At 45.4% G+C, this 27,654-nt stretch overlaps 3 protein-coding genes across 5 annotated transcripts; 1 reads left to right on the top strand and 2 right to left on the bottom strand.

The window, feature by feature from the left end:
• Positions 1–10,576: 10,576 nt before the first annotated feature.
• On the bottom strand, positions 10,577–16,275 carry LOC120689199 (methionine aminopeptidase 1B, chloroplastic-like). Of its 3 annotated transcripts, XR_005681211.1 has the most exons (12): positions 16,063–16,275; positions 15,294–15,375; positions 14,784–15,015; positions 14,517–14,678; positions 14,388–14,428; positions 14,209–14,280; positions 13,725–13,804; positions 12,625–12,722; positions 12,240–12,287; positions 11,417–11,660; positions 10,911–11,306; positions 10,577–10,808 (listed from the first exon to the last, which is right to left on the bottom strand). XR_005681211.1 is itself a non-coding variant. In XM_039971519.1 (11 exons), the coding sequence occupies exons 1-10, from the start codon at positions 16,157–16,159 to the stop codon at positions 11,515–11,517; spliced, it is 1,053 nt and encodes a 350-aa protein (XP_039827453.1). In that variant the 5' UTR covers positions 16,160–16,275; the 3' UTR covers positions 10,849–11,318; positions 11,417–11,514. The 3 variants fall into 3 exon arrangements, 1 of the variants encoding a protein (XP_039827453.1); XR_005681210.1 differs by lacking the exon at positions 10,577–10,808 and having other exon boundaries at positions 10,849–11,306; positions 16,063–16,274; XM_039971519.1 differs by lacking the exon at positions 10,577–10,808 and having other exon boundaries at positions 10,849–11,318; positions 14,388–14,421; positions 14,509–14,678; positions 16,069–16,275.
• Positions 16,276–16,496: 221 nt separating this feature from the next.
• On the top strand, positions 16,497–21,217 carry LOC120689180 (DNA polymerase alpha subunit B-like). Its single transcript, XM_039971506.1, has 16 exons — positions 16,497–16,730; positions 16,835–16,910; positions 17,245–17,376; positions 17,480–17,849; positions 17,920–18,015; positions 18,118–18,197; positions 18,292–18,367; positions 18,438–18,614; positions 18,847–18,951; positions 19,045–19,140; positions 19,226–19,318; positions 19,607–19,648; positions 19,737–19,778; positions 20,262–20,392; positions 20,487–20,613; positions 20,759–21,217. Exons 1-16 carry the CDS (start codon positions 16,640–16,642, stop codon positions 20,909–20,911), a joined length of 1,887 nt encoding a protein of 628 aa, XP_039827440.1. The 5' UTR covers positions 16,497–16,639; the 3' UTR covers positions 20,912–21,217.
• Positions 21,218–21,591: 374 nt separating this feature from the next.
• On the bottom strand, positions 21,592–24,033 carry LOC120689215 (3-oxoacyl-[acyl-carrier-protein] reductase, chloroplastic-like). The gene is made up of 9 exons (XM_039971532.1): positions 23,890–24,033; positions 23,688–23,741; positions 23,460–23,540; positions 22,829–22,874; positions 22,608–22,735; positions 22,386–22,520; positions 22,184–22,277; positions 22,008–22,090; positions 21,592–21,929 (listed from the first exon to the last, which is right to left on the bottom strand). Exons 1-9 carry the CDS (start codon positions 23,995–23,997, stop codon positions 21,897–21,899), a joined length of 762 nt encoding a protein of 253 aa, XP_039827466.1. The 5' UTR covers positions 23,998–24,033; the 3' UTR covers positions 21,592–21,896.
• Positions 24,034–27,654: the final 3,621 nt, after the last annotated feature.

Raw genomic sequence — 27,654 nt, 5'->3', positions numbered from 1 at the left:
TTGGTCCCAAGCTGGAGAACGCAAAATTTTTGGGCCAGATTTAGTCTCTGAGGCAGAGGAGCAAGTCAGAATTATTCAGGTTAATCTTAAAGCAGCTCAATCAAGACAGAAAAGTTATGCAGACAAAAGGAGAGATCCTTTACAATTCGAGGTAGGAGACTTTGTATATTTGCGAGTATCTCCTACTAAAGGTGTTCAACGCTTTGGCTTAAAAGGGAAATTAGCACCCCGATACATCGGACCATTTGAAATTATCGAAACTTGTGGACCCGTTGCCTACCGACTTCGTCTTTCATCTCAGTTGGCCGCCGTTCATGATGTCTTCCATGTATCACAACTTCGGAAGTGCACCAGGGTACCTACTGAGATCCTTGAACCACAGGATATTGAGATCGAATCCGATCTATCTTATAAGGAGTATCCGATCAAGATTCTTGACACCAAAGAAAGAAGTACTAGAAGGGAGAAAGTTAAAATGTACAAGATCCAGTGGAATCAGCATACTGTAGAAGAAGCTACTTGGGAGACTGAAAATTTTCTCCAAAGAAACTTTCCCGACTTTCTTAGAACCAATCCAGGTACCAAATCGTTGCACCCTTTTCTTTCTGTAATCTCGGGACGAGATTCCTTTTAGGGGGGAAGGCTGTAACACCCCGGGTGTTTACACAGTATTTTAATTTGGTGCCTGCACAGTAATGGTGTAGGTTTGCTATGCATCTTGTGCTTGATTTACTTAAAAAGGATCTTTTTGTAATTATGAAAGGTTATATGTGTAATTATGATTTTATGCAAGGTCCTTTATATAGTTATTTCTGAATATAGCTTTTAGGGAGGGTGTTTGTGCAAAATTTCAGTGCATTTATTGCATGGCAACCAATTTTGCTTGTAAGTCTATGTTTGTAGTGAATTTACATTGAAAAAGACAAATTTCCTAGATTTCAAAATCCCTTCAATGATTTTAATTTTAGCTCTTGAATCTTTGGTCAAATAAATTTTTGCACAACATCAAAGTTGTAGATCTTGAAATTTTGAACAACTTTCATGTTGGGCACTTTTCCATTTGAGCTTTGGTTTAAAAGTTATCACTAGTTTACAATTTAGTCCCTGGAACTTTTGGAAATTGCAAAATCGCCCTTATCCCCTTCTTCCCCACCCCTGCTCTGTTTCGCCGCCGCCCACCGACGGCGCCGACGCCGGCGCCGTGGAGAGGCTTCCCGGCCGCCTTTTTCTGTCGCGCTGGCGCCCACGCGTCGCCCCGGAGCCGCTCCACCGCCCTTGCCATCGCGCTGTGCCTCTCCCGGTCGTGCCACGCGCGCTGCCGCGTCCAGAAGCACCCACGCCGGCCGCCACCGCGACGCCGCCGTGGCGAGCTCGCCGCAGAGCCCCAGGACCCCTTCCAGCGCGCGCATGAGCACCTCAAAGACCCCAGCGACCTATTCCTCCCTTTCTTTTGCTCTCTCCGCGCCCCCAGACCCAGGAACACCACCGCCGCCATCCGCCGAACGCCGGTGAGTCCAGGCCGCCGTTGAACTCACCCCTCCGCCCTTCCCCGTCCCAAATTAACCCCTCCAGTAGCTCCTACGTGGTCCCGCGCGGCTCACCCACCCTTTTTCCTCGCCAATCCTTCACCGGAGCGTCGCCTCCGCTGACGCCGACCGCTGCCGACCGCCTGGTTACGCGGAGCCGTCGCCACAAGCCGCCATAAGCCGCCCCGAAGCCACCTAGAGGTGCTCCTGGACCCCCTATTTCTTTCCCACCCCGATCCCCTCGCCGCCGGTGCTCGCCGTCGCCGGTAAAGGCCGGTCAAACGCCGCCTCCCCTTTCTGACCCGGCCGAGGACCTCGGGTTGGAATTCAAAGAAGCCCAGGGGGCTGTCTGCAAACCCCAAGACTCATTTGAATAGTGCCACTAAGGACTGCTTTGTAATATTTTCAGTGAACTTTGAAATTCTAGATCAATTCGTAGAAAATTCGTAAATTAGAAAATCTTGATGTTTTGGAATCCTCTTGAAGAGCTCTATGCAGTAGAACCATAATATGTTAGGCTTTAGTTGCAAGTTTTTGCCGTAAAAATGGTTTTGTGTCACTAGGTAAATAAATACTAGATGTTTAGTCTTTTTCTTATCTAAGGCTTGAAAGCTGGTCTTGCTCTGAAATTTTTTGTGGTAGTTTACTCATGTTACACTAGCTTTGCTATAAAAATTTCATGATCAGTTCTCTTGTGTAGCTATTTATTTAATTTAATCCTTGTTTAGTATACTTTATTTATGATAAATAGTTTCTGTTCTTGTTAAATCCTGAAAATATTCCTGAGTGTTCTTCTGGAGTATATTAGCTTGTCCAGGAAGTTTGAGCCTGAGTTCATGGCTAGATTAGGGGCTAAAAATAAATCTTGCTAATCTGTTGTTTGTTTTAGTTATTTTTCTCAGAGTTAATTCTGTGTAGATAAAATCATGAAAAATTCACTGTAGCTATATCTTACCTTTGTAAATCTCCTGTTAAATTTTGAGCTTCTACTTTGCAATATTTTAGTCTGTATAATTCAAGCTTGTACTAGGTGTTGCCTGCATAAATGATTTATAGTGATTAAATGATTACATGTCTTGATATGATTTTTGAAGGGTAGATTACTTTGTTCATGTTCTGTTTAGTGTAATTTTGGTATAATTTATTACTTTTTGTACTCTGATTTGATGATTTATTTACAAACCATGACTTAGTGGTATGATAAATCACCACCACTCATTTTATGAAGTTAGTTAACTTCTTTTGTGCTGTTAATCATGATGCCTTGTGTAGTTAAATTTGTCATTTAACTACTCTATAAACGATTGCCCATGTTTGTTTATAATGTTGTTCTTGCATTACATATAGATACGACTACTTTGTCAGACGGGACGTACGAGTTGATTCCGGAGTCTGACGGAGGTGATCTCGAAGCTCAAGTGAACACTGCGGAACTAACTGAAGCCCCGAACCAAAGTTCGGAAGAGCCTAGCGCTGAAATAGTTAGCAACTACCGAGAAGGCAAGCCCCGGACATAACCTATATTTCAAATTATTATCATTTACTGTTATTACTTACTTGTGCATTTACAGTTCTTAGGATTTGAATTGAAACCCTAGATGCATGATCCTAGGAACCTATGTACTGAACTCTAGACCTAAGTTCGACTATCTGCTAAGCTTATAGGAACGGTAAAAGTCGAGTGATTGCCTGTCACTCGCGAGCTTTATAGGAATTGCTTGTTTACTTTCTGTTATCAATATAAGGACGACGGACGGGGTTGTGTCGATATCATGTCCTATGTGAGACCCCGTCTGTGTTGATGAACTTGCTAAGGTCGCGGTGTGTGGTAGTGCTGGTTAAGTTTTTGAAAGTACTAGTCACATGCCGTAAATATGGTACGCGGCAAGCCTAGTAGCCGATTGGACCGGGGAGTGGATATACCTCCCACTCTCTCAGTAGGGATAGGTTTTATTATATGTTGCGCAACACTACGACTTCTAGGGACAAGGTTCGGCCTTGGAGCCCTATAGTCGGGGAGAGTGGCACTATCCACAAGCCGGAAAGAAAGGTTAACGGTTGTTTGGGAATGACCCGACGGTATTCCAGACGTGTGTGCTAGGTTACCCTTGCAAGGTTGAATTTCGATTCAGAATCGTCCGCCTCTCACGATGAAATGAGACTGCTTGATCTCTTTGCCACACAGAGTAATAAGAGCAACAATATTCTTATTAATCTTGATGCTTGCTTAGAAGTTCCACCATGTTTGGTTAGTAGATGCTTACATAGAATGGTTAATCAACTAGAATCTTGAAGCTAAAACTTGAAAGTAAGGACCTACTCTTTATTGCTTTTCAGCAAAGGAAAACCAGAGCCTTACAAATGCCTTGCATAGTCTAGCTAAGGTGGGCTACTTATACCCGTTGTCGGTTAAGTCTTGCTGAGTATTAGAATACTCAGCCTTGCTGTTGAAATCCTTTTTCAGGTATGAGTTTTGAGTATCAGATCGCTAGCTTGACCTATCCTTGCGCTTTGCCTCCTGGCTGGTCCGTAGAATGGGATACGTCTTCGGCCGGCAATGACTATGACGAGTGATACCCGGCTTGGGCTAGCTTGGTATACTTTTGGCGACGTGTTGTAGAAATCGTGTTTCATCTTCCGCTGTTTAGACTCTGAACTTATAATTATGTTTTGTAGAACTGTTTTACTTAAGTTGGTTTTGTAATAATGGTTTGAACTATTTTGTAATCACTACTGAACTTGCCTGTGTTGTAAAATTTGTGGTTGTAATATCTCTGGACTCGCCTTCGTGCGAGGTCTGCTTGTTCGATCCGAGAATCGGTGGTTGTATCGGGACGTTACCCGACAGACCAAAAATTGTTCCGTTTGAAGTGCGTTTAAGCTAATGTTGCCTTTATGGTGATGGTTTACGCACTTGAGCCGGGATAATTTAGGCGGTTCTGCCACAATATGATCTTCTATTTTCTCTCCAGGTATCGAGGTGATAAAAGCAATTGCATGCTTACAAGGTAATCTAGAAAGTTGCCATGCTCTGCATGAACATGTCCTTTCCTATAGGTTCACAACGAATCTGTAACTAGAACCTTCCCTTGCTGTAACCTCTGCAATCCCATCAGGTGAGCTAGTGACAACATCAATGTCTAGATTCCTGCTTTGGTCCTTCAACTTAGTTATGATGTGTGGCAAAATTTTACCTTCCATCTTCTGTGCAATTTTTTTCCTCAAGTTCCACTTGATAAGGACCTTCTGCCTTATACTATCCATCAAGTCATCTAGATGCATCACTTTCTCATTTTTAATCCAATTGTTGAAGCTTTCTGCTAAATTATTTGTCACATAGTCAATTTTGGGCACTGTAGAGTACTGGCTTCTTGTCCATAATTTTGTATGGTTTTCCTGTAAGTACAATATTGCTGCTGGATTTTCTGCAGCCATGGCATGGATATGCTTGTCAAACATATATGTATTCCAATAATAAGCAGCAGCCCGCAAATGTTCATCATACACTTTTCCCCAATACCTTTTCTTAAAATTCTGCACCAAGTGCCACATGCACTCTCTATGCTCTGCAGTTGGAAAAACCTCACTAACTCCTGTCATGACTGCCTGACCACAATCTGTGCAAAAGGTTAAACCAGGTGGGGTACCAATAGCTTCCTTAAGTCTCTCCATGAACCAGATCCAATTATCATTGGTTTCAGAATCAATGACCCCTATAGCAACAGGGTACATCCAATTATGCCCATCAACTGCACAAGCAATGCATAACTGACCTCTGAATTTTCCACTCAAGAATGTACTGTCAACAGCCAAATAAGGCCTACAACCTCTAAGGAAACCTTCAACACAAGCTTTCATTGCAAAAAAAAACCGATTGAACCTGATTTTGCCCTCTATTATGTGATGATCAATGACAACAAAGCTGTCAGGACTGGTCTGTTCTATTTGTGCCTTAAACTTGTATAATTTGTCAAAACTTTGTTTCCAATTACCAAACAACTTGTCCATAACAAGTAATTTACCATCATACACTCTCTTGTAACTAATACTTACTTTGTAATGCTCCTTAAGTCTTCTTTTAAGTTCTGTAGGCCCAATAGCTGAGTTCTCAGCTAACCAATCTTTAATCTTCTCACAAATCCAAAACTTAGTAGCAGCTGTTCTCTATGTCTACCATGTCATAATATGGTTCTGTAACAGTCCCAAGTTGAGTTGCTTTGCTAGGTTCTACATAGTTAGGGCCTGGCATAGACGGGGAGCATGGAATTTCAACATTGTTGTCACACCCTGAAATTTTTGGATTTCAGGATGTGATTAAAATTAAAAATAAATAAACAATTTTCTCATAGTTTTAAAATTTTCTTAATATTTACTTTTCTTCACAGAGAATTTAGTACAGAAGAAAATGTATAATGGTTGTTTTCCAAAATTAAATAAGGCTGTTCTTCTGTGTTGCATTCATGCCGCACTGCATTATTTTATTGCTTGTTGTTCAACTCGAGTTTAAGTTCTCTTGAATTTAAATTTGACTTGAACTTGTTTGGAACTTTTACAAAAGAAAATGCAAAACCCATCTCATTCCCCCCTTTTCCTTTTGGCCCAGCCCAAGTCTCTTTCCCTCTCTTCTTTCCAGCAGCCCAAACCGGCCCAAACTTTCCCTCCCGCCGGCCCATATACCTCTCCCGGCCCAGACCAGACTCCAGCGCCGACCGATAGGTGGGCCCCGGCCGTCAGGGCCATCCCCTTCCTCGCATCGGGCACGGACTCTCCCGAGTCCGAACGCCGCACGCGCCGCTGTTTCCGGGCATGGCCCGCACGCCAAGGATCTCCGCCCCTATATAAGCGCCGCACCGCCCCTAGGAACCCCTCTCCTACCCGCGCCGCCGCCCTTTGCCCCAAACCCTAGCCCGCGCCGCCTTTGGAGCTGTAGAGCTCGGGCTCGACGCGGATCCGCCGCTCCGCCGCCTTCCCTCGGCGCCCGAGCATCTCCAGAGCTCCGAAGCAGGGTGAGCAACGCCGCGCCCCCTTCCTCCACCCCTATCCCGCTCTCACTCGCGTAGTTTTGCTCGCCGGCGCAACCATTCCGTCCCTCGCCGCCATAGCTCCCTCCGCCGCGTTTTCTCACCACCCCGAGCACCCAGATGAGTTCGCCGCATCGCTCTCTCCCTCCCCGTCCAAGTTCGAGCCGAATCGAGCCCCGAAGCGTGGAAAACCGTGAAGTCCGGCGACCCCCGCCGCCGCTCATCGCACATCGTCGCCGGCTCCGTCCAACGTCGAGCAGAGCCGCCGCTCCACTCGCCAAGCCATGTCACTGTCTGCAGCCGAGCCGCGAGCCGACGCCCGAGCCGCCCTGACCTACTCCACACCGTCAGATCTAGATCCAACGGTGCATATTAGATCTTACCCGAGTCAAACCAGCCATATACCGGTCAACCCTAGGGCTTTTTCAAAAGAGCCCCTCAGTTTAGTGCAAATCAACCCGCGGTCCAGCGTAGTTGAAAAGTAATTAGGTTTAAGTCCTTTTATTTCTGTTTTAGCCCCTACACTTTTATAAATTTGAACCCGCCGTCCAGAGCTCGAGATTTGCATGCTAGCCCCTAAAGTTTAGGTTTAATTATGTTTAGGTCCCTGGTTTCTTCAAATCTAGCCCCTGGAAGCTCTGTTTCTTCACAAATAAGCCCTTGAAACCCTGTTTTAGCCATAACTTCTTCGTTTTAACTCCGTTTTCATCGATTCTCGCGCTCACATGATCCTTGCAATGTGTGCAATAGCTTTATAACCTTTGTATCCTCTGTGAGCACACTTTGTTGTGTCTTACAAATTTTTTCTGTTAGTCCTTAACCTTTTCGTTAATCGCAACTAGATCCCTGAAGCACCGTTTAGTCTATAGAATCGCCGTTTTAGTTCCGTTTTTCGCGTTTCTTGCGTTCTTGTAACCGGAGTAGCGAGCTCTATCCTTTATTACGTTCTTTTAAAGCCTTTCTTTGTTTTGGTGTATTGTTCTTAGTTGTTCTTGTTGTTTGCTTTGTATGGTTGCTCGTTGATTGCTTCGAGTAGAAGGATCGCTGTTTGAAGATTGAAGATCAAGAATTGCAAGTGAGCAAAAGCTGAAGAGCAGTAAGAGTAGCTTTTCGTTGGAAAAAGACAAGTGACCCTAACCATCTTTCTGTCTATGCTTATTTACAAGAGTACTTGATTTAATTGGAATATGGAGAACCACCCAAGAAAACAGTACAACCACAATACTATATGGCTCTGGTCTTGGCTGATTAATTAGAGACTCTAGCTTGTGACAATCTTACAGAAAGAGCAAGAGGGGATGCATCGACGGGGTATAGCTCGGTCCTCTTGGGGCAATTGGTATTGTTTAATGGTCCTTTGGTAAGGTACCACCTCATTAGGGCAGTGTTATGACCGCTTTGGCTTGAAACCTTAGCGGATTGTCATGGGTTAGGGAATCTTTGTAAAGGTCTCGTAGCGTCCCTATGCAATCACATCTCGGAAGTGTGGTATTGTGCCTAGCTAGCACATTGCGTGGTTGGGTTCAAAGTTCTTCGGAACTTTTACGCGAATTGTGGTGAAAGTGTACAACCTCTGCAGAGTTAAAACTAACCGGTTAGCCGTGCTCACGGTCAAGAGCGGCTTGGACCCTCACATGATTAATAAACTTAAAGATGGATTTAAATCACTTTCTGGTTATTTCTTCTGGCCTTGCTGAGTACCAACCATAAGTGTACTCACCCTTGCTTACTGCTGCTCAGAAGGGAAAGTTGCTGTGGAGTATTTTGAGGATGTTGCTGAGTTCTAGGCGTACGCAATCCCCAGTCGATTGCCTGTGAAGTTTGAAGCCTTCGTTTCCAGGATAAGTTGTAAACTCTGATAGTGTTTTATTTGTTTTAGTTCTTTTTTCGTGATACTGTACTGATTATTCACTTATGATGTCTCTATATGTATGAAACTTGATCCTGGCATACATATAGTTATGCATTCGGTTTTGTCCTTAAAACCGGGTGTGACAATTGTCCCATAGTGGAATTTTTGGTGGATCAACATCAGGTTTATGGTATGCAATTGACATGCGACAACATTTGGAAGTCTTGTGTTTGGCAAACATATTCATTAAGTCTTGGTCAGAATGAATTTCAATGTTGGACTTGCTATCAGCACAGAAATAGAACAGCTTCACCACATCACCATACCCATAAGGAAACTTATCCACAATTTCATCAACCAGATCTTTAAAATTTGCGGTGTCTGAATCAACAACTTTGTTAAAGCCAAACCATGGTCCTCGCATACTTGGACTAATTATTCTGATTTCTAGATTGAAACCGGTCTCGATGTCATTCCTACATATGAATATAAATATCTATAAAGTTTAATTAAATCATAACAACACCAAATATAGCACTGATGCTATGCAATTGAAAGCACAAACAAGAACTCACCCATCTGGAAGCCAATCCGGTCGCTCGGCCGCCATCCCGCAGCCAGATCACGCTCCCGCGGCACCCGCTCCCCCGCTCCGCGCAGCACCTCCGCGAGCTGGGGCCCGCCCGCTACTGCAGCCAGGCTTGCGCGCGCGGCAGCTCCCGCTCCCACGCCTGCGCACAAGCCAGGCACCGCTCCGGCCCTCCGCGCGCGCCAGCTCCCAGGCCTCCGCGCGCCAGCTCCCGCGCCCAGGCCTGCGCGCTGCCCCGCTCCCGCGCTCAGGCTTGCACGCGCGCGAGCGGCTGCGCGAGAGGGAGGTGCCGAGGTCGATCTAGGGTTAGACTTCAGTGGAGAATGGAATAGAGAACAGAGGAGGAACAACCAGAGAAGAGAAGACAGAGGAAGGGTAAAAGAGTCTATTTACAACTAGTTGGAAGCATCTCAGTTATATTTTAACGGAAAAACTAACAGCAGTGGCATGTAGGTAAAAAAATTTCAATGAATGATACAGAGGAACTTTCTCAGTTTTGGATGGTATGTAGTTCATTACAAACTTTTATAATGGCATGTAGGTAAAAGGCTCAATTTTCGGGGCCGGGGGGTGGGAGTGGGTGGATTGCTGAATCTGGAACGGGGTGTTTTGTGTCTTGTTGCTGGTTTTCTCTGGAGTTCGTCCGGTGATTAGTGTCGACTGCTCACTGGTTTTCGGTGGGAGGAAGGGACAAGCGGGCAGTGGGCCAGGGAGTGTGAGCCACCTGAGCTGTGGGGCCCGAACACCTGCACAGCAGCAGAAGCAAGTCGTGTGTCAAGGATTGGCTTCAGTTAACGCAATACAATGACAAGGGGTACAGCTGAAATTTTTAATTCGTGCAGGTTGGTATTAGACCTCCTCCAATAGTAAGAGTTAGTAAGCAAGTAAATTTAGAACTAAATTTAGAACTAGTAGGTAGATCTAAACCAGTATTGAATATCGTGTAACGAGTGAGAAGTATATTGAAAAATATTATAGAATGACTGCTAATTTCTCGCTAGTTATTTATTTTTGCTATTGTTCACAAAGTAAAAAATTATTTTTGATAGCTTTAAGCTACCCCTTTGGAAGATGCCTTAGACGCAGTGGGAAGCACCTTTTATCAGAAATGCAACTTCTTCAGTGAATTTCGTTCAGGCTGTGGGGAGCGGCCCCATCCACGAGGGTCTAGGAATTAGGAAAGATGCGTCACTCTTGGGAATTCTAGCTTGCATTCGATCCACAAGGCAACGTACTGGCCACCACCAACATAAGACCTGCTTTCAATTTTGACTATAGTATTTATAAGACTATATCATCTTAAATCAAAAGGGTTCATGTCTCAGAAAGAATGCAATTTTAATTATATGTTTAATATATTTCTGAGTTAGGACAAAACTAGAATCGTGTTCCTTTGATGAAAGTACTTTTCATAATGAACCTAGTGGCGTGAAATTTTGTTGTTAGTCTAATCGATTTTACATATTGATAATCAATGGCAAAAGGAGTTTGATATAGAGCAAATACATAGTTATATTCACGATGAGAGAAAGTACAAATAGCAGGTGTTGCAGTGAGTAAACGGAATGTACCAGGAGAGACCAACAGATGGGCAAACAATTAGCAGGTCCACTTTGGGAGGCAGGCAGGCAGGGACCCAAGAAACTCTGGCTCTCCCGTACACATTTAATTTGACAGGCACAGTCCCAATGACAATGAGGCAACGATAAATGACACGCGAGTTTCCCTCCACAAGACAGCAGTCTAGATTTGCTGTCCCAGGTGGACTTGCAATTCTTGAGCCAGCCAAAAGTGCCCAAGTTGCTTGCTGGGGCTAAGCTCTGGTGACAAGTTAACAGAGGCATGCAGTCACTCATTAGGTACAAAAGTCAAAAGGGGCAAAGACACCGATAATTGAAAAAGAAGTCTCTGAAATACAAAACCTTTTCTCTGGAAGTTCTTCAACTTTCAAGAGTTCAGCCTGCATTTCGACAGTTCAACCAGCCATCTTATGTGGTGCATGGCGCAGCTTGAGTTATCAGACAGTGTAACGCAACAGATTCTACAACCGCAGATCCAGGCCGAAGGAAACCATTGCGACCAAGGTTGCAACTTGCTAAGATAGGTAGCGTACTTGTAACAAACTGAACTACAGCTAATTTCATATACAGCAATTTTCTAGAAGCTTCATTAGTGATGAATGTGTCAGACAGGACTTCCACCCTGCAATATTACTACAGCAGCCAGCAGGTGAACAGCAATAGCAAACAGATGCAGTTGTGCGCCCCCACATCTCTTGCCCGGTTGCTACATAGGGGAAAACCTTGCCATATGTGGGCCTACAAACACATCTTAAAACTGTGGAATGAGTATTGCATTAATGTGCAGGATCAGGATGCTAAGGTACAGAAATAATGGTTGAAAGCGGAACAAGAAAAAGGAAGCATACCTAGAACATTTTAGTAGATATTTCAGATATTAGGCTGGAGGGTGATGCTGCTGCATAACCATCTCATCGTCACTTCTGACTAGGATCAGGAGATAAACTCAAAGTTTTGTCAGTATTTCTGCACCATTCCTTGTGACCAATATGGTATGCTCAAACTGAGCAGCCCAGCTACCATCAGCGGTGACAGTCGTCCATCCATCTTCCCATGTAACACACTCTGTTTTCTCCATCGTAAGTATAGGTTCTGCAGAATTGCATCAAGATCCTTTTAGCCTGATGTGAAATATTATTATAGGCAAAGTGTTGGAATTCTTTGTAGGAATTTTTGAATCCGGCTAATTATAACCTTGCACAGATCACAATCAGGCAGGCCTTTCGGAAAAAATATTGATTTGATAGCCTAGATTAGCTACCTTTAGGAAAAATCATTGATTTTATTACCTAGATTAGCTATCTAGTAATAGCGCTTAACTAGGCCACTAGGGTAGCTATCCATGTAAATGGCTCCTGATTCTTTGCCTGTCGCGTGCAATTGAAGCATGGCAATGCTTCAATGCTACTTATTGTGGAAATTCTCAAAAACCTTTCTTCATTTACTCTTCATTTCCACAATATTTAAGAGCTTGTGAGACTAATTACCATGCCCAATTATCAGTATTTCAATTCAGACCCATGCCATTTCCTTTGTACCAATTTTTTCCCTCAGAAACATGTTCAAGCATGGGTGATATCTCCAGTAAACACTATTTCAAATGGCATTAACAAATTAACTGAATATGGAGGTCCAAACATACAATAGAGAAGGAGAATGAATAGCACATACCAATTGTAAATATTTGACCCTCAACCATCCGCCCTGAGTTTTCGTTTGCTATAAAAACAAGAATTCATCAGTGCCATGTACACTCAGATTCATGCGTTATTTCAGCAGGACATTTGAGCTAATATTGGTCGCTCATCTTAAGATGGATAGGAAACGTCAAATCAGTAAAAATCCTTTGAAACAATACAAAGTGCACCTAATGACAGCGTTGCCAATTTCTTTATAAAAAAATATCGCTTCCATCTTGCTCGTGATAAATTAAGCTTACATGTAACCAAACTGCTTACAACTATATATATCAGTCAATACAATCAAATGTAGGTTGAAAAAATGCAAACAATAAAGTAGGTTGAAAACATGTCAAAATTAGGTACTCTGTACTCACCATGATGAAGGATAAGAGGCTCAGAATGATACATAGTTCCAATTCCATGCCCAACAAAGCGCTCCACCACATAATAGCCATAAAAATAAGCAAGCTTGCTGAAATTTGTGACAACTAAAATAAGATGCATGTTATATCATACAATGATAAAAGCAAATCAGATGCATGCTTTACCATAGAACAAAAATCAGCAGATGTTTAGGGGGAAAAAGCTATTATCAGTTAAGTCATTATCTGCTTTTTACATCTTCAACTGTTTTCTACATTTCCTCAAAGCAATAAAAGACTTGCAAGTGATGCTGTTTGAACTTTTCTAAGTTATGAAAGACAAAAAGGACTGACTCTAATGAAAAATGACTGCAAAAGAGGCACTAAATATCATGAATGGGTCCAACTCCTTCACCAAGGTAGATGAAGACTAGTGAAGGCCAGCAGTGGCCTCACCCCTGCCACAATGTGTTCTAACAATAACACTTGATGCCACAAGATGTTCAGCTAACAATTCAGGACTTCAGGTTGCCTCTTTGGTCAACGTTTTCTTTTGGTATCACTGTGAACCATTTACACTCACGGCTTCTTTGTTCAGTGACCTTTCTTTCTGGAATGTTGAACTCTTTTTTTTGTAATGCAACCAATTCTGAATAATTTTCTCGACTCAACGACGAATCTATAAGCAAGAAAGAAAAAGTGCTAATGTTAAGAAGGTTTAGATTGATAGTTTGTAGATGACAGAGTCACGAAGTCAAATTAGGGTGTCAAATTCCCTGCATTAAGCATCGCGAATAAGGTGCTGGTAATCCCTTACTGTTAAGTTCAAAGTGATCCATTATTCGCTGTATGTTGGTCTTTCTTATTGCACTTTGTAGAGCTCATAAAAATAAACTAGAACTAGGTTGCAGTGTAAATAAGAAGAATTTGTCACCAGAATTAGAGTTCAAGAAGACATAGGTGGTGGGACTGTAAACCACACCTCCTACCAACTGAGCTAGGCACAATTCCTAACTTGAGCTTATGATTAACACAATTTGTATTAAACAGCAAGCACTTGTGATAAAAGAATTAGTTTTGCAACTTTATGATAAAGCAAAAAAAAAAGGGACCTTATTTTCTTGCCAATTTTTCTGTAGTTCACACCATCCCTGCAGACAGAAATGCCCTTCTCCAAGCATTCTTCAGCTGCCTGATGCAATAAAGAAAAATCAAATATCACCTCCACAAGTCCTGATGTCTGGATGAATCGTCCAGTAAATAGAACACAAAAGAGAAATAACTAATGAGATGACCCAGATTGAAAATCCTTTTGGATCATTTGGCTTCAAGAGATCTATAAACATGACAAAATCTGCATTATGCAATCCTGAGCAGCTACTTGAATGTAGAATGAACCATCTCAAACAGCAATAGTGGAATCGTCTGGTAAATAGAACACAAAAGAGAAATAACTAATGAGATGACCCAGATTGAAAATCCTTTTGGATCATTTGGCTTCAAGAGATCTATAAACATGACAAAATCTGCATTATGCAATCCTGAGCAGCTACTTGAATGTAGAATGAACCATCTCAAACAGCAATAATGGCTTACCTTCAAAAAATGCTTGATAGAATCATCCACCTGTCCACATGCAAATGTTCTGGAGGTACCACCATGGTATCCCTGTTGAGGAATATATGAAACTTGTTACAAATGGGAACTGGTCATCAGATTTTGATTATGCCAAATGTATCCATCATATATACGATATTTTAGGAGAGATTTCTTACATTCAAGAACACATTTACATCAATATTTATAATGCCCCAGTCTACAGAAGAAAGAATATTTGTTAACACATGATACTAAGATACTACAGTGCAGAGAGATGGGAAGACCCAAGTTTCATTATCTGTAACCTGCAGCTGTGTTGAATCAGGTATTCCATGGCAGACACACTCATTTACTGATGTACATATACTTTTAGGGAATCCACGATAGCCAAGTGGAGAAGGATAAGCACCAGCCTCAATGATCATATTATGCACTGCAGTGTCGATTTCATTTGTGGTAACTGATGGCTGAGATGAGAGTGAAACAAATGCGATATTATTAATGTATACAAAAGAAACAGTTGAGATAGAGAACAGAGAGAAATTTAGTCATCTGCAAATGAATAAGTTTACCTTCACTAAAGTCCCAGCAAAGTCAAGAACACGGGCAGCAAGTTTGCAAGCAGCTCTCATTCCAGCAATCCCTTGAGCATCGTGCAGTTGACCCTTGCATAGTTCTGGCAGCCCTTTTGAACCAACATACGATGGTCTTGGAATGTGCTCTGGTACAGGAAGTTGTGGGGAGACCTTCCCACGCCTCAAAGGTGGCCTTTTCTTTGATTTCGCTGAACTTTGCTCTTGTGACCTTCAAATGCGAAAGTGTATCATTAGTCTGTAAAAAATATTACTAAATATGACACACAACATAAATTGGTTACTCGGTGATTAGTTCAATGTAGAGCACCCAGAAACTGTGAGATCATCATGAGAAGTTGTGTATCAACTAGTAGGTAGTCAAAGATACTGGAAATCCAGGATCCAGTATGGCAGTATCTATGCCGAGTCTCACTACTGCTAAATGTCTTGATACAAAAGAGCAAGTTTAAGATCTTAAAACCAACATAGCAGTAGCAGAAACTGTACTTTCTTATTTCCATGAGCTCATCTTCCACCCACGTCAGCCTACTTGACACAGTGAAGCATCGCTTTGGCACTATCAATCTCCCTGCAGCAAGGCAATGAGATCTAATCAGTACAGCACGGTTCTAACATAGTAGCATACTGAACTCAATTGTAACCTGCAAAAAGAATTATCCTACTATATCACTCCCCATGCCAACCACGAAATGATTACAATTGCCCCTTGAAAGATTTTTGAGGTAAAACAAGCCACATAGTTGCAAACACAGAATCAAATTCAGAGATATGTGTATTATTCGAAGTGCCTGTAACCATGCAGGGCGTTAGGCAACAACCACGTAAAACCGACATGAATACAACAAGTGTCGCGCCTACACGGCACAACATAAAGCTGATTTTGAGTACAACTTAGAAGGGAGGAATATAACCAAACAATAAATCTGTCTCTTGTACAGGTTGAACGAAATCGCACAACTAAACAGGTAGCAGTCCAGTAAATTGGCTCACAATTCAACTCAATTTCTCGCACGGAAACGGATATGCGCCCACATTTGTTGCGCAACCAACAACAGCCTAAGATTGTAGAAGTATAAAACACTTCATATTCCGGAATAATGGTGGGCACCAAGGTGAGCCCACCACATGATCTAGTACGAATGCGATTTAGTTTGGAGGAAAACAGACATGAGAGCCAGCAACGAAGCTAGGTACTACGAACTGACACGCAGAGCCAGAGAACACTAACAGTGACAGGGCATTCCACTAGCCGTACCCGTACCGGAGCGGACGGGGGAAGCTAGTGGCCGGAAGCAGCTAGCCTCGAAGGCGGCGGAGGGGCGCGCTCCCAGGCCAGCGGCGAGCCCGGCCATGAGGAGCGGAACCCGATAGAGACAGAGAAGCGACGACGCGGACGAGGGGGAGGGGGTTTAGCCGTGAAGTGAAGGGAGGACGGGGATAAGAGCAACTCCAACCCTCCCCCTCATCCATGATACGTGGGGTCAATTTAAGTCACGTGGGTCGGGGGACCAAATTTTAAAAAACTTGCGAATTGAAATCCAATTTTTGAAATTTCTCAATCAATTGAGAAACCCCTATCCCTGTACAGGCGAAAAAGCCTTCCCGCATTGTGTTTGGCCCACGCCCACCCACCCGGAGCAAGCAAACCCTAGTAAAACCGCGCGGCGGCCGCCCCGCCCGCAAAATCTTTCCCGCCATTTCGTCCCGCCATTTCCCACCACCCCGCCTCGCTCGGGCCCCAGATTCCTCGCCTTCCTCCCTCCCCCCAACCCCACGCCGCCGGGCCACCACCCCCACCTCGACTGCGCAAGCGAGTGAACAGCGGCAGGGCGATGGAGGCAGAGATCCGCGCCGAGTTCGAGAGCAGCGGCTTCTCCATCGGGGGCGCCGGCCCCGAGGACGCCGCCGAGATCCTCTCCACGCGTAAGCGCGCACGCACGCGCCCCCCAGATCCTCCCCTCCTCTCTCCTTCTCCGGTTCTCGGCTGGCGTCGGTGTTGATCTGCGTTCATGTGGTTTTGTTTGCAGTGCTGACCTACTGCATCAACTACAAGATGAGCCCCGCGGACCTCGTCTCCAACTGGGAGGTCTACTACCTCAACAGGTCAGCTCATTCCAGATGAGAGTATTGCAAATAACATCAATTGTAGGCTCGTAGCGTCTTTTGCAGATGAAATCAGGCCATATCCATATTGTCTGTAGGTCATTTAGTGCTGTGCGTGGGGGGAAAGGGCACATTCTTTTGTGAAATTGGGTAGATAAACAGCTAAAACCAATGTAGCTTCATCTGCTGAACTTAATCGTACTCATACTGTTACCTTTTCTGAACTTCACCTCTTAAATCTTAGAATGTTCCAAAATTTGTCATTGTAAAGCAACTTGTATTTTCATTCTATTACATGATGCATCTAAAGAAACTGATAGAACTGTTTATGCAGGCAATTGGATGGCTTAAAGCTCGAAAGATCATATCTTGATGGTTTTCTTTCACACCTTCAAAATGAAGTTAAAGAGAGGCTAATAGAAGAAGAGGCCAACCTTCACGTTTACTCCAGTAACGATGTTGACATGTTAGTTCCACATATCAGATTCACTTATGTGCATGGTTGTCACAGAAGTACCTTTGTTATGTCACCGCCTAGGAAATACATAATGTAGACGTAACTGTTGCAGGCTCCTTAACAATTCACATGCAGATGAAGCGGCATTTCTTGACACACCAGGCTCTAAACAGGAGAAGCCGCCTGGAGAATCATCTAACACTGAGTTGACTCCTCTGACAAACGACAGACCATCATCCAGCAGAATGGCCAAAACAAATGGTGACCGGATCACCCCTTTTGCCACACGAGTAAATAAATTTACTCAACAGTATGTTCTTAATTCTGATAATGCGGCTAGCATGCCAAGGAATCATGAGGCTGAAACCACAGAAGATGAACTAATTAGAAGAATTCAGCCAAGTCAAAGATGTTCCTTACAAGTTCAGCGCTCGCAGCCTGAACCAGGTTGCAGGTTCATGTATGACAGAATGGAAGACAGAGTAAGGGCACCACTAATTTGTTTTCTTGATTGTGCGTAGCGACTGCTCTTTGACTGCATTCCTTTTCCAGTTTAACTACTTGGAGGATCGGATACGAAAATCGGCAACCTTGTTTTCTGCATCTGGGTTATGTGGAGAACCTGCAGATGCTACCCTTGCTTCAGAGGTAACTCCGTAACTGCAAGGCGCCTTATTTTTGCTCTGTTAATTACTTATCTCATCACCATCCCTTTCCTTGGTAGCATAACCAATTATTTGCCCTCTGCAGGACAAAATGTTCGCAGTCGGCATGGTAACCTGTGATGGGGAAGGTCGTCTGAATGAAAAATCTATCTTGCTACAGGGCAGGTGAGCCTGCTTCTTGGGCCCATTCATGTGACGATCTTTGCTTTGCACCATTTTGTTATTTCTTTTGGCTTACTACACCAGCATCTTTTTCTAGTGTTGAGCACTCAAGGGGAGAGCGTGTGCGCCTTGACTTGAAGGATCTCGATCACTTCTCTTTGTTTCCTGGGCAGGTAAGTGCATACAGTTTTAATTCCATATACATTATCTACTGAATCAAGTTAACGCAAAGTTAAATAACAGGTGGTGGGTATTGAAGGCCGCAATCCCAGTGGACACTGTTTCGTTGCATCAAAATTGATTGATTCGATACCAGTCTCTGTGGATGTTCAACTTCCTAGTGCTAAGAAACAAGCTGTTGATAATGGAAGCCACCACCAAAATTCTGACGTTGGCACTCTGTCAAGAGAATTGTCATCGGTTAGTTCCTGTCTGGCCTTTGGAAAAATTGCTGTACCAAACATATCTGTTTAACAAACAATTGTTGTTATTTCATCCAAGCTTGAGCTAGTATCAGTTTGTTATTCTTCTATTTTGTTTCTTTTCCCTATGAATAAACCGTATGTTTATACTTTCTTCATTTACTACATTAATGTGCTCAATGTCAATGACAGGAGATTTGGCCACACATTAATAATTCGTGTTTTTATAGGTCATCGCGGCAGGTCCCTACACAACAACCGATAATCTGTTGTTTGAGCCATTGCAAGAACTTCTTTCATATGCTTGTCGTAAGCAGCCTCAACTGCTCATATTGGTGAGTCCTTTTCAATCCTTTACATGAAACAATGCATGCATATTTGAAATGTTCTGCTACTGTACATACCTATTGATTCTCTCTCTTTTGCAGATGGGACCCTTTGTAGACTCTGATCATCCTGACATAAAAAAGGGAACTGTTGACCAGTCCTTTCATGATATTTTCTATTCTGAGGTTCTGAGAAAGGTAGGTAAATGCTGATTTCTGAAGATGTTATGCTGGCACATTGTCAGATGCAAGAGTAATTTGTCTGTTATATACTTTTGTTCAGATTCAAGACTTTACCCAATATTTGGGGAACACTGTTCGTGTAATTCTCATTCCATCTGTGCGTGATGCTCACCATGACTTTGTTTTCCCTCAGGTTTGTAGTTTTCCTTATTGAGATTCAGATCTGATTGTGTTCGAAAAAATACAGATTCAGATCTGATTTAACAATTATAAATATGTTGCTGTATCATTACATATTAACTAGTATATGCATAGTTTGATGTAAATTTGTCTGAGAGATCTACTTCATGTTTACTACAATCACCTAGGCTTGGTAGTCTGATACTTATGCAGGTGCATTGTGTTATTGTTATTAAAGCATTGTTAATGCTCTCAGCACATGCACCCCTAATGGTATATTTGTATTGTTGCTTACATGCAGCCTGCATTTGACTTGAATTTACCAGAAGATATCACACATCAGGTATATCCATTACTTTGTAGGATTGACCTTGTGAAGCATTTGATGATGATATCCCTTTGTTTTAAAAAGCTTTACGTACATTGTGCAGATTTCTTCTCTGGCAAATCCAAGTTTATTCAGTTCTAACCAGGTACACTACTATATAAACAGATGTAACAGTCTTACAGACAATATGTTATACATGTAATGGTCGGATGATGCAAAGTACATATTGTTGTCCTTTTCTAATATCTAATAGTTGATGCCTTTATTCCAGTTAAATTCTTTTTAATCATTTGAACTTAAAAGAAAAAAATGTATAGTTATTGTGATCTTAACCATTTTCTATCTAGTTGTGGCGTTATCTAGATGCTTAGGGATTCCTAGAACTGAATGCTGCTGCAAGTTCCTTTTTTTAAAAAAAAAAGAAACAGCAGGGGAAACCCCCACTGTGGTCTGCTGCAAGTTCCTGTGTTTGCAGATAAGACACCAGAATTTGGGAACTTACTGGAAAATATGGCTTTCTTAATACATGCCACGCATATTATGAACAAATTTCATCTCATTTGTTTTTATTAGAGTTTTTATATTTAACTTTATTCTTATCGAAAAATGTTTCTTTTCCGCTTTCCAGATACATTTCGGCTGTTGTACAGTGGACATCCTGAAACAGATCAGTGGTGAGGAAATTTCTCGCAAGCCACCCGGTGGAAAGCCTGGCGACAGGATTGGACGACTAGCAACGCACATATTAAAGCAACAGAGGTGACTCCATTTATTTATGCAGTTGTATCACTAGGTATGAATTATATTTGTAGTTTCAGAGTTCTGATGTTGGGTACTTCGCCACTTCCTTCAGCTACTATCCTCTATATCCTCCTGCTGATGGTGTGCCATTGGACTTCTCACTTGCTAAGGAAGCCCTGGAGATCTCATCGACTCCAGATGTTCTCCTGCTTCCTTCCGATCTTGCTCCATTTGTGAAGGTAATTACAAGTTTATGACTGGAAATACATTTTATTGAAAAAATTAATGTGCATATATTTGAGTTTTGACCATCTGGGAGAACATTGTTGAAACTGTAGATTCATGTATGTTGTTTAAGTGATACTGAGCACATTTTGTTTGCAGGTGCTCTCCCTTGGGGAAGGCAGCGATGATCAAAAACAGTTTATTTGCTTGAACCCTGGGAGGTTGGCAAAGGGTATTAGTGGGGGTACATTCGTGGAGCTTTACTACAATGAGGACACCAGCAGGACAAATGCCTCCATCATCCGTATATAGTTTTACTGGCACCGCATATCACCTGACATGAAAAGAGGCTAATCCTTCTGCTGTGGAAAATGTACCAAAGGTTTGTGGTCTTATTTGCCACCAGTGCCAGTAAGGATTGAAGTGCTCAGATTTATTTTTGTGGCAAGCATTGTTGGTGACATGTAAATTTTGCACGGAAAGCCATCTCATGCCTGTCATCATTTAGCGCATGGTGGCATTTCTGTTGTAACCAAGTACTGACTAGAAGATTGACATTATTGTCAACTAAAGAACTGATCTGATCATTTCCCAGTTTTGCCGTCCTATTGTATATCAGGAACTTCTAGGCATGCTGATGCCCTTTGTGTGATGACTCATGCTGCATCGTTCAGTCTGAATGGCATTTTGGAGAAAATTCCTTATTTGACATCACAAGATAACCCAATTCCTACTTAGCTTTCTAAGGTGGATAAACTGGAGGTGGTGGTTGCTAGCTGTTGATGTGAGGAAGAAGACGCTGTGAGGAGTAGCTGAGCTGGATAGACAGAAGACCTTCGTTTTTATGTAACTCGTACTGCTACTCAATGCATGTTTGTGTGTACGATACAGATGCCCTGCTTGATATGTTTAAGATCTAGGGATTCATCATGGATTCGTGTTAGTTTTGGAAGGAGTTGAAAGCTGTGAAGCTGAAGTTTTGGAGTTGTCTTGCTAATCCCATGGTATGAGTTCAATGTTCATCAGGATTTCAAATAAGGCTTGGATAGTACAAAAATATCAAAAAAAAACAGAATGACGTAAATGTTGCAAAATTTAACAGTGAGGATAAACACAAATATAAATCGATTAAAATGCAAAAAGAGAAGCACATATATTACATTTTTGAGAATTGGGAACTGAAGCAAGACAACGCCCACATCTTTATTTCTTTATCACTCGCTTTAGAACCCTTTTCATTGTTGCCTGTTTCGTTACTTGACTTGACTGTAACTCTGTTTCTTTTTCCCTCGACCCCTCAAATCGATAAGCCACCATCAATAGGGAGCACCTGTACCAGCACAATTCAACAACTTGAGAACCTCGAAACTGATTGAAGTACTCGATCACATGGAATTCGGAAACACACCTGTCCAGTGATGTAGCTCGCAGCAGGATGAACGGCCAGGAACTCCACCAGGCCGGCAACCTCTTCTGGCCTCCCAAACCGTCCTGTAGTTCACATCAGCGCCGGAAGAAGCAGCAGCAGCAAACTAAAATCGAGACTCAGAAACAGTCGTTCAGAAGATATGGTCAGTGCAGTACCTAATGGTATGGTCTCCAGCGCCTTCCGTTCGACGTCGTCGCCAAGTTTCGCGGTCATGTCAGACGCCACCCAGCCCGGAGCCACGGCGTTCACCTGCAAGCCAAAAGTTTGACGCAATTTCAGACAGCTTATTAGCTTTACATGTCTTCATGGTTCAGAGTTCAGACAGGTTAAGTTGTTTCTTCTTCTACTAGCACTTGCATTGATGTTCCGGCTCCCATACTCCCTCGCCATGGCTTTGGTTAGCCCGATCACCCCGGCCTTGGCGGCGCAGTAGTTGGCCTGCCCGACGTTGCCGATGATCCCGGAAACCGACGCGATGTTGATGATCCTTCCCTTGAGGAAACCAACTAGTCAAAAATCACCAAACGTAACAGCAAATACACTTCCCTCTTCCAGGAGTCACGGCAAAGATGATGGTACCTTCCTCCTCTTCATCATCACCGTCGCCGCAGCCTGGGCGCAGAGGTAGACGCCGGTGAGGTTTACGTCCACCACTTCTTGCCACTGGGTCCGTTTCATCCGCATCAGCAGCGCATCACGCGTAATGCCTGTTCGTTACACGTTGCATTGTGTCATCCAAAAAGGTCAACTTTGGCCGGTATCGATATAGATCGATGTAAAAGTTCAGAAGCTCAGACTACCTGCATTATTCACCAGCACGTCCAGAGTTCCCCAAGCATCGATTACCTGTGGCAGAGATGATGCAAATGTTGGTGATATGCCCAAAAGCCCATCATCACAATACGGTTTAAAGGCCCAAGTGGATATTGATCCAAGAGGGATTAGGGTTACTAATGGGCCTATGAGATAGAAGCCCATTAGTACGCCCTATATATATATGAGGGAGGGGCTAGGGGGGCGATGACCTGAGGCGCGCCACCTCCCTAGCCGCCGCCCCTCCCTCTCTCTCGGCCGCCGCCCTTGCCGTGCGTGCGGTGCTAGCACACCGATGCCCGGCGTTTCATCCCCGTACGTGTGGACTCCGTGGAGGCGCTGCTGCGACTGCTGCGCTGATCGGCTGCTGGGATCAAGTACGAGGAGCTCAGTTCGTGGGACGTGATCGACTACTTCCTCTACATCGACGCGCGACTTCTTCCGCTGCGCTGCGCGTCTAGTGGTAACGATCTATGATCTTCTACTCGCAAGTATCTTGGGTTTATGCGGTAGTGATGCTAGCGTAGCCTACCCGTTTCCCTACAGCAAAGTCGTCATGAGCAGCTCCGAATTCACGAGTCATGCATTTGATCAGGGCTAGAGAAAAGGCCAACTCACAGTCCTCATCATGGATTCAACCTCGGTTTCGCAGGAGATGTCGGCAGCGAAGCTGAAGGCGGTGCCACCAGACTCCTCAATCTGCACCCATCCGATTCGATGCAGTTACTAGAAAGCACAAAACAAGACATGACAAAAAAAATAAAGTGGCGAGCTGCATTCATCTGCCATGGTTCGCGTGAAACTGTAACATACATTGGATCAAGAATCAGGTAGGGATCGGCTCACCTCTCTGCACACTTCCTCTGCCTCCATGCCTGACTTGGCATAGTTGACAACCACCTTGCACAAACGACAGGGACAAAGGATGTTCAGAAGGAGACAAAACGTTTCTTCATATCATCATAATGTAAATTTTCTTTGTCAATAAGGACAGTAATGTAGGTAGGTTTTCAGTTGGGGATGGCAAGATACAGGCAGCTGGAAGCACCTTGCACCCTGCTTTGCCGAGAGCCACGGCAATGGCCCTGCCGATCCCTCTGGACGCTCCCGTGACCACCGCGACAGGGGCTTCGAGCCGTGCCGCCCAGCCGTCCATGGTCGCAGCATTCGCAGCCCTGATTCGATTGCTTGTCCTAACTGCAACTGCCAAAAAAATAAAAGTTAAAATATCATGCCAAGCCGCATGATGGCAACGTCTGCCGAGCAGCGATATCTAGCTAAGTTTGGTCGTTTGCCTGCTGAAGAGGAGAGATTAGCCGGTCGTGCAAGGGGCTGCTGGGGCCTGCCGCCGTGGCGCCGCACCGGCGAGGCGGCGACGACGAGGCCGCCGGTGCCGGAGGCAGCCATAGCGGAAGCCGCCATTGTTGGTATGTTAGTTGGTAGAGGCACCGCGCGTGACGTGCGTCTTTTATCGAAATTCAGAGATCGTTAGAGGCTTAGAGCTCGACAGAGCAGACGCCGGCAACGGAAAGATGGCTTGCCTCGACGCGTCGCGGAAGAGACGGAGGCTTGCTTTGCATGACCGCTAGCTTTATCCTTTGTGCTGCTTCATTGCACCATTTTTTTTAGATTAAGGAAAATCCCGGCCTTCATTGCACCATGGACACGCATTGTAAGTGTGCTCTGTGCTGGGCTCAAGTGCTCACGTGTTCGGTGTGTTGGCCTTCCGTGCAGCTAAAGAATCATTCATAGTGTTGGACTTGCAAATCCTAGAGGGCACAGCACAGCAGGGCTCGGCGAGGGTAGAGGGTGCAGCGGCGAGGCGAGGCGGCGATTCGCCATCGGCCACTGGAATACTGGATAGGGAGACATCAATCAGCGCTAGTGGAGGCGTTGGCTGCCGCGGGGGGTTATGACTTGGTCAGATCGGAGCAGGGTAGAGAGGATAGCAGAGGAAGAAGGCCGTTTACGGGCCGAGCCGTGTGGGCTGGGTTTGGTGTGGGCGAGTATGTCCGGCGATGCTCGGTGTGCTTACATTGCAGCCCTCTTAATTCCCGGAGTATGATTTTCTCAAAAAAAAAAATTCTGGAAGCCATTTCTTAATGAAGCTTGCCAGATTCGTGCGGTCCTTGTGGGCCGCAAGATCTCTTCTCCCTCCGCTCGCCCGGACCCGCGGGAGCTAGGGGAGGGATGGAGCGGCCGCTGGCGAGGTCACTAGAAGTCGAGTGGTGGTCGGAGTCTAATGGCCACCAATCTTAGAGGAGAAGGTCAGCGGCATCAGACCTGGCGGAGGTGAAGCGGTGCGGGAGCACCGTCGATCGGGCAGGGTTGGACAACCGCTGGATGTTGGCCGGGCAAGAAGAAGGGCGGGGTTGAAGGCTGGCGGTGGGGGAGCAGCACGGCAACGACCAGTTACATGGTCTAACAAAAAGATAATAAATCGTACTATTTTGTACAAATTTAATTAAATTTAAAATTATGTTACTTCTCGAGAAATGAGAGTTGTATTCTAATAGGGATGAAGGGAGCAGTACACAAGCATTTAATTGTAGCGAACGAAAAGAACAGCAGCCCCGCTACACCTGACAGTGTGTGTGTCCAACTCTATGAAGCTAGTTCCTTCGAAGTTTGAAGCCGAACCCGAGATGGTGCTGCCGACAGAACAGCGGCAGAAAAGGATTTGGGGGATCTGTTCATGTGGTGTGTGTTGTCCACACTCCCCCAGTCCCTAGTGAAACAGTTTTTGTACAGTACGTATGGTCCATATCAACTCAGGGTAACAACCACACGAAATAGCACCCCCCCCCCCCCCCCAAAGCAAGTGTCAACTGACACTGACGGGTGGAGATGTCTGCACCTCCTCTTCAATCTCCTCTTTCTTCTCTCTTTAGAGGTCAGAAATCAGCATGGTGTGGGCTATTCATCTGGAGTCTGGACTTAAATAAATACTTCAAGTTTTGGATTGGAATGCAAAATAAATTGTTGTGGGGGTTCTAGGAGTACCCACAGCCGGGTGGCGGAACGCACCCGCCTATTCCCAGTGAGGGAGTACTCGGGGAAGTACTAGGCGATGGGGCTGGATCTACGCTGAGACAAGGACTCAAGAACACACGATTTAGAGTGGTTCGGGCCGCCGGAGCGTAATACCCTACGTCCACTGGGAGATGTATTGTTCTTGGTGGTGTGTATGAACCTATCCTCTGCTGGCCTTGGCTCTTGCCCAGCCTGAGGTTTTCTAGCGGCGCCCCCTCCTTTTATAGATCAAGGGGGAGCGGATACATAGAACGTTGATGCCCCGACAGGTGGGCCCAACGTGACTGTGGCTACAGTGGTAGCGAATCTTTCCTCTGATATGCGTACTGCTGCTCCTCTGACTCAGGGGGGTCTTCTCTTGTCCCATCAGCGAGGCGCCCGTTGGAGTAGCGTAGCTTGCGGCGTGGCCTGCTGAGGCTATTATGTAGCGTCATAATGGGCGAAGCCGAGCCGTCGTATCCATCTGTCACGGCAGGCTGGCAGATGCGGTATGGGCGGCGCCAGCGGCTTCACTGCCTTGGTAATACGCAATCAATAGTGTCCCCTGGTCAATGAAACGCCTCAGCTTCTGTCATATCAATGCAGACGTCCACCAACCGCAATGAATGCAATGGTGGGTGAACGTTAGTAAGGAAACCCAAACGGCCATATCTTGCAGACACGTGGCGTCCCCAGACCACCCCGACGCGGGGTGCCGATTTCTTCCCTTAGTGAGGGGTCCGGTTACTATACAGGGGGTCCGGGACCCTGCGGGGGTCCGGTCTCCTTGGGAGGTCCGGAGCCTCGGCTGCTCGCACACGAGTTCCTGCCTCTTCCGGGACACGTGGTGTCTCCGGACCTTTCCCAACTGTGGAACGGTCCGGAGCGTTGCTGGGAGAACAGGACTCCGGACCTCAGGGGTCCGGCTGTTTGGTTGTAGTTAAGGATAACTACAAGACCCTTGCCCAGACACAGCAAGAGAGGGTACCCCAGTCCTGGGGTACTGACAGTGGCCCCCGGGCCCACCTCGGGTGAAGTACGAACCCGCAGGTGGGGCCACCATCGTGATGTGTTCCTACGCAAGTTGATTGCGTTGGTGTGCTCATGGAGAGAGCGGGCATCCCGGACCCCTGAGGCCGGTATGCCTGTTGCCAGGTTCAGGTACCTGAGTGCTCTCCATTGGGCGACGAAGGTGTAGGCTTAGGGTACGGAACCAAGCTAAGCGGCTACACAGACTTCGGGTCGCTCAGGGAGTAAGCACCACTTCCTGGACCCGGCTCTTGTCGACCGTGGCGAGCGGTCTCCGCCGGAGCGGGCCACCGGAGTGGACTTGGAGCGACCGTGGCGAGCGGTCTCCGCCGGAGCGGGCCACCGGAGTGGACTTGTAGCGACCGTGGCGAGCGGTCTCCGCCGGAGCGGGCCACCGGAGTGGACTTGTAGCGACCGTGGCGAGCGGTCTCCGCCGGAGCGGACCACCGGAGTGGACTTGGAGCGACCGTGGCGAGCGGTCTCCGCCGGAGCGGGCCACCGGAGTGGACTTGGAGCGACCGTGGCGAGCGGTCTCCGCCGGAGCGGGCCACCGGAGTGGACTTGGAGCGACCGTGGCGAGCGTTCTCCGCCGGAGCGGGCCACCGGAGTGGACTTGTAGCGACCGTGGCGAGCGGTCTCCGCCGGAGCGGGCCACCGGAGTGGACTTGGAGCGACCGTGGCGAGCGGTCTCCGCCGGAGCGGGCCACCGGAGTGGACTTGGAGCGACCGTGGCGAGCGGTCTCCGCCGGAGCGGGCCACCGGAGTGGACTTG

Source organism: Panicum virgatum, chromosome 2K (assembly GCF_016808335.1).
Source record: "Panicum virgatum strain AP13 chromosome 2K, P.virgatum_v5, whole genome shotgun sequence".
Lineage (NCBI taxonomy): Eukaryota > Viridiplantae > Streptophyta > Magnoliopsida > Poales > Poaceae > Panicum > Panicum virgatum.
The sequence above is the reverse complement of the archived record's forward strand: the minus strand, read 5'-3'. Positions and strand labels throughout refer to the sequence as shown.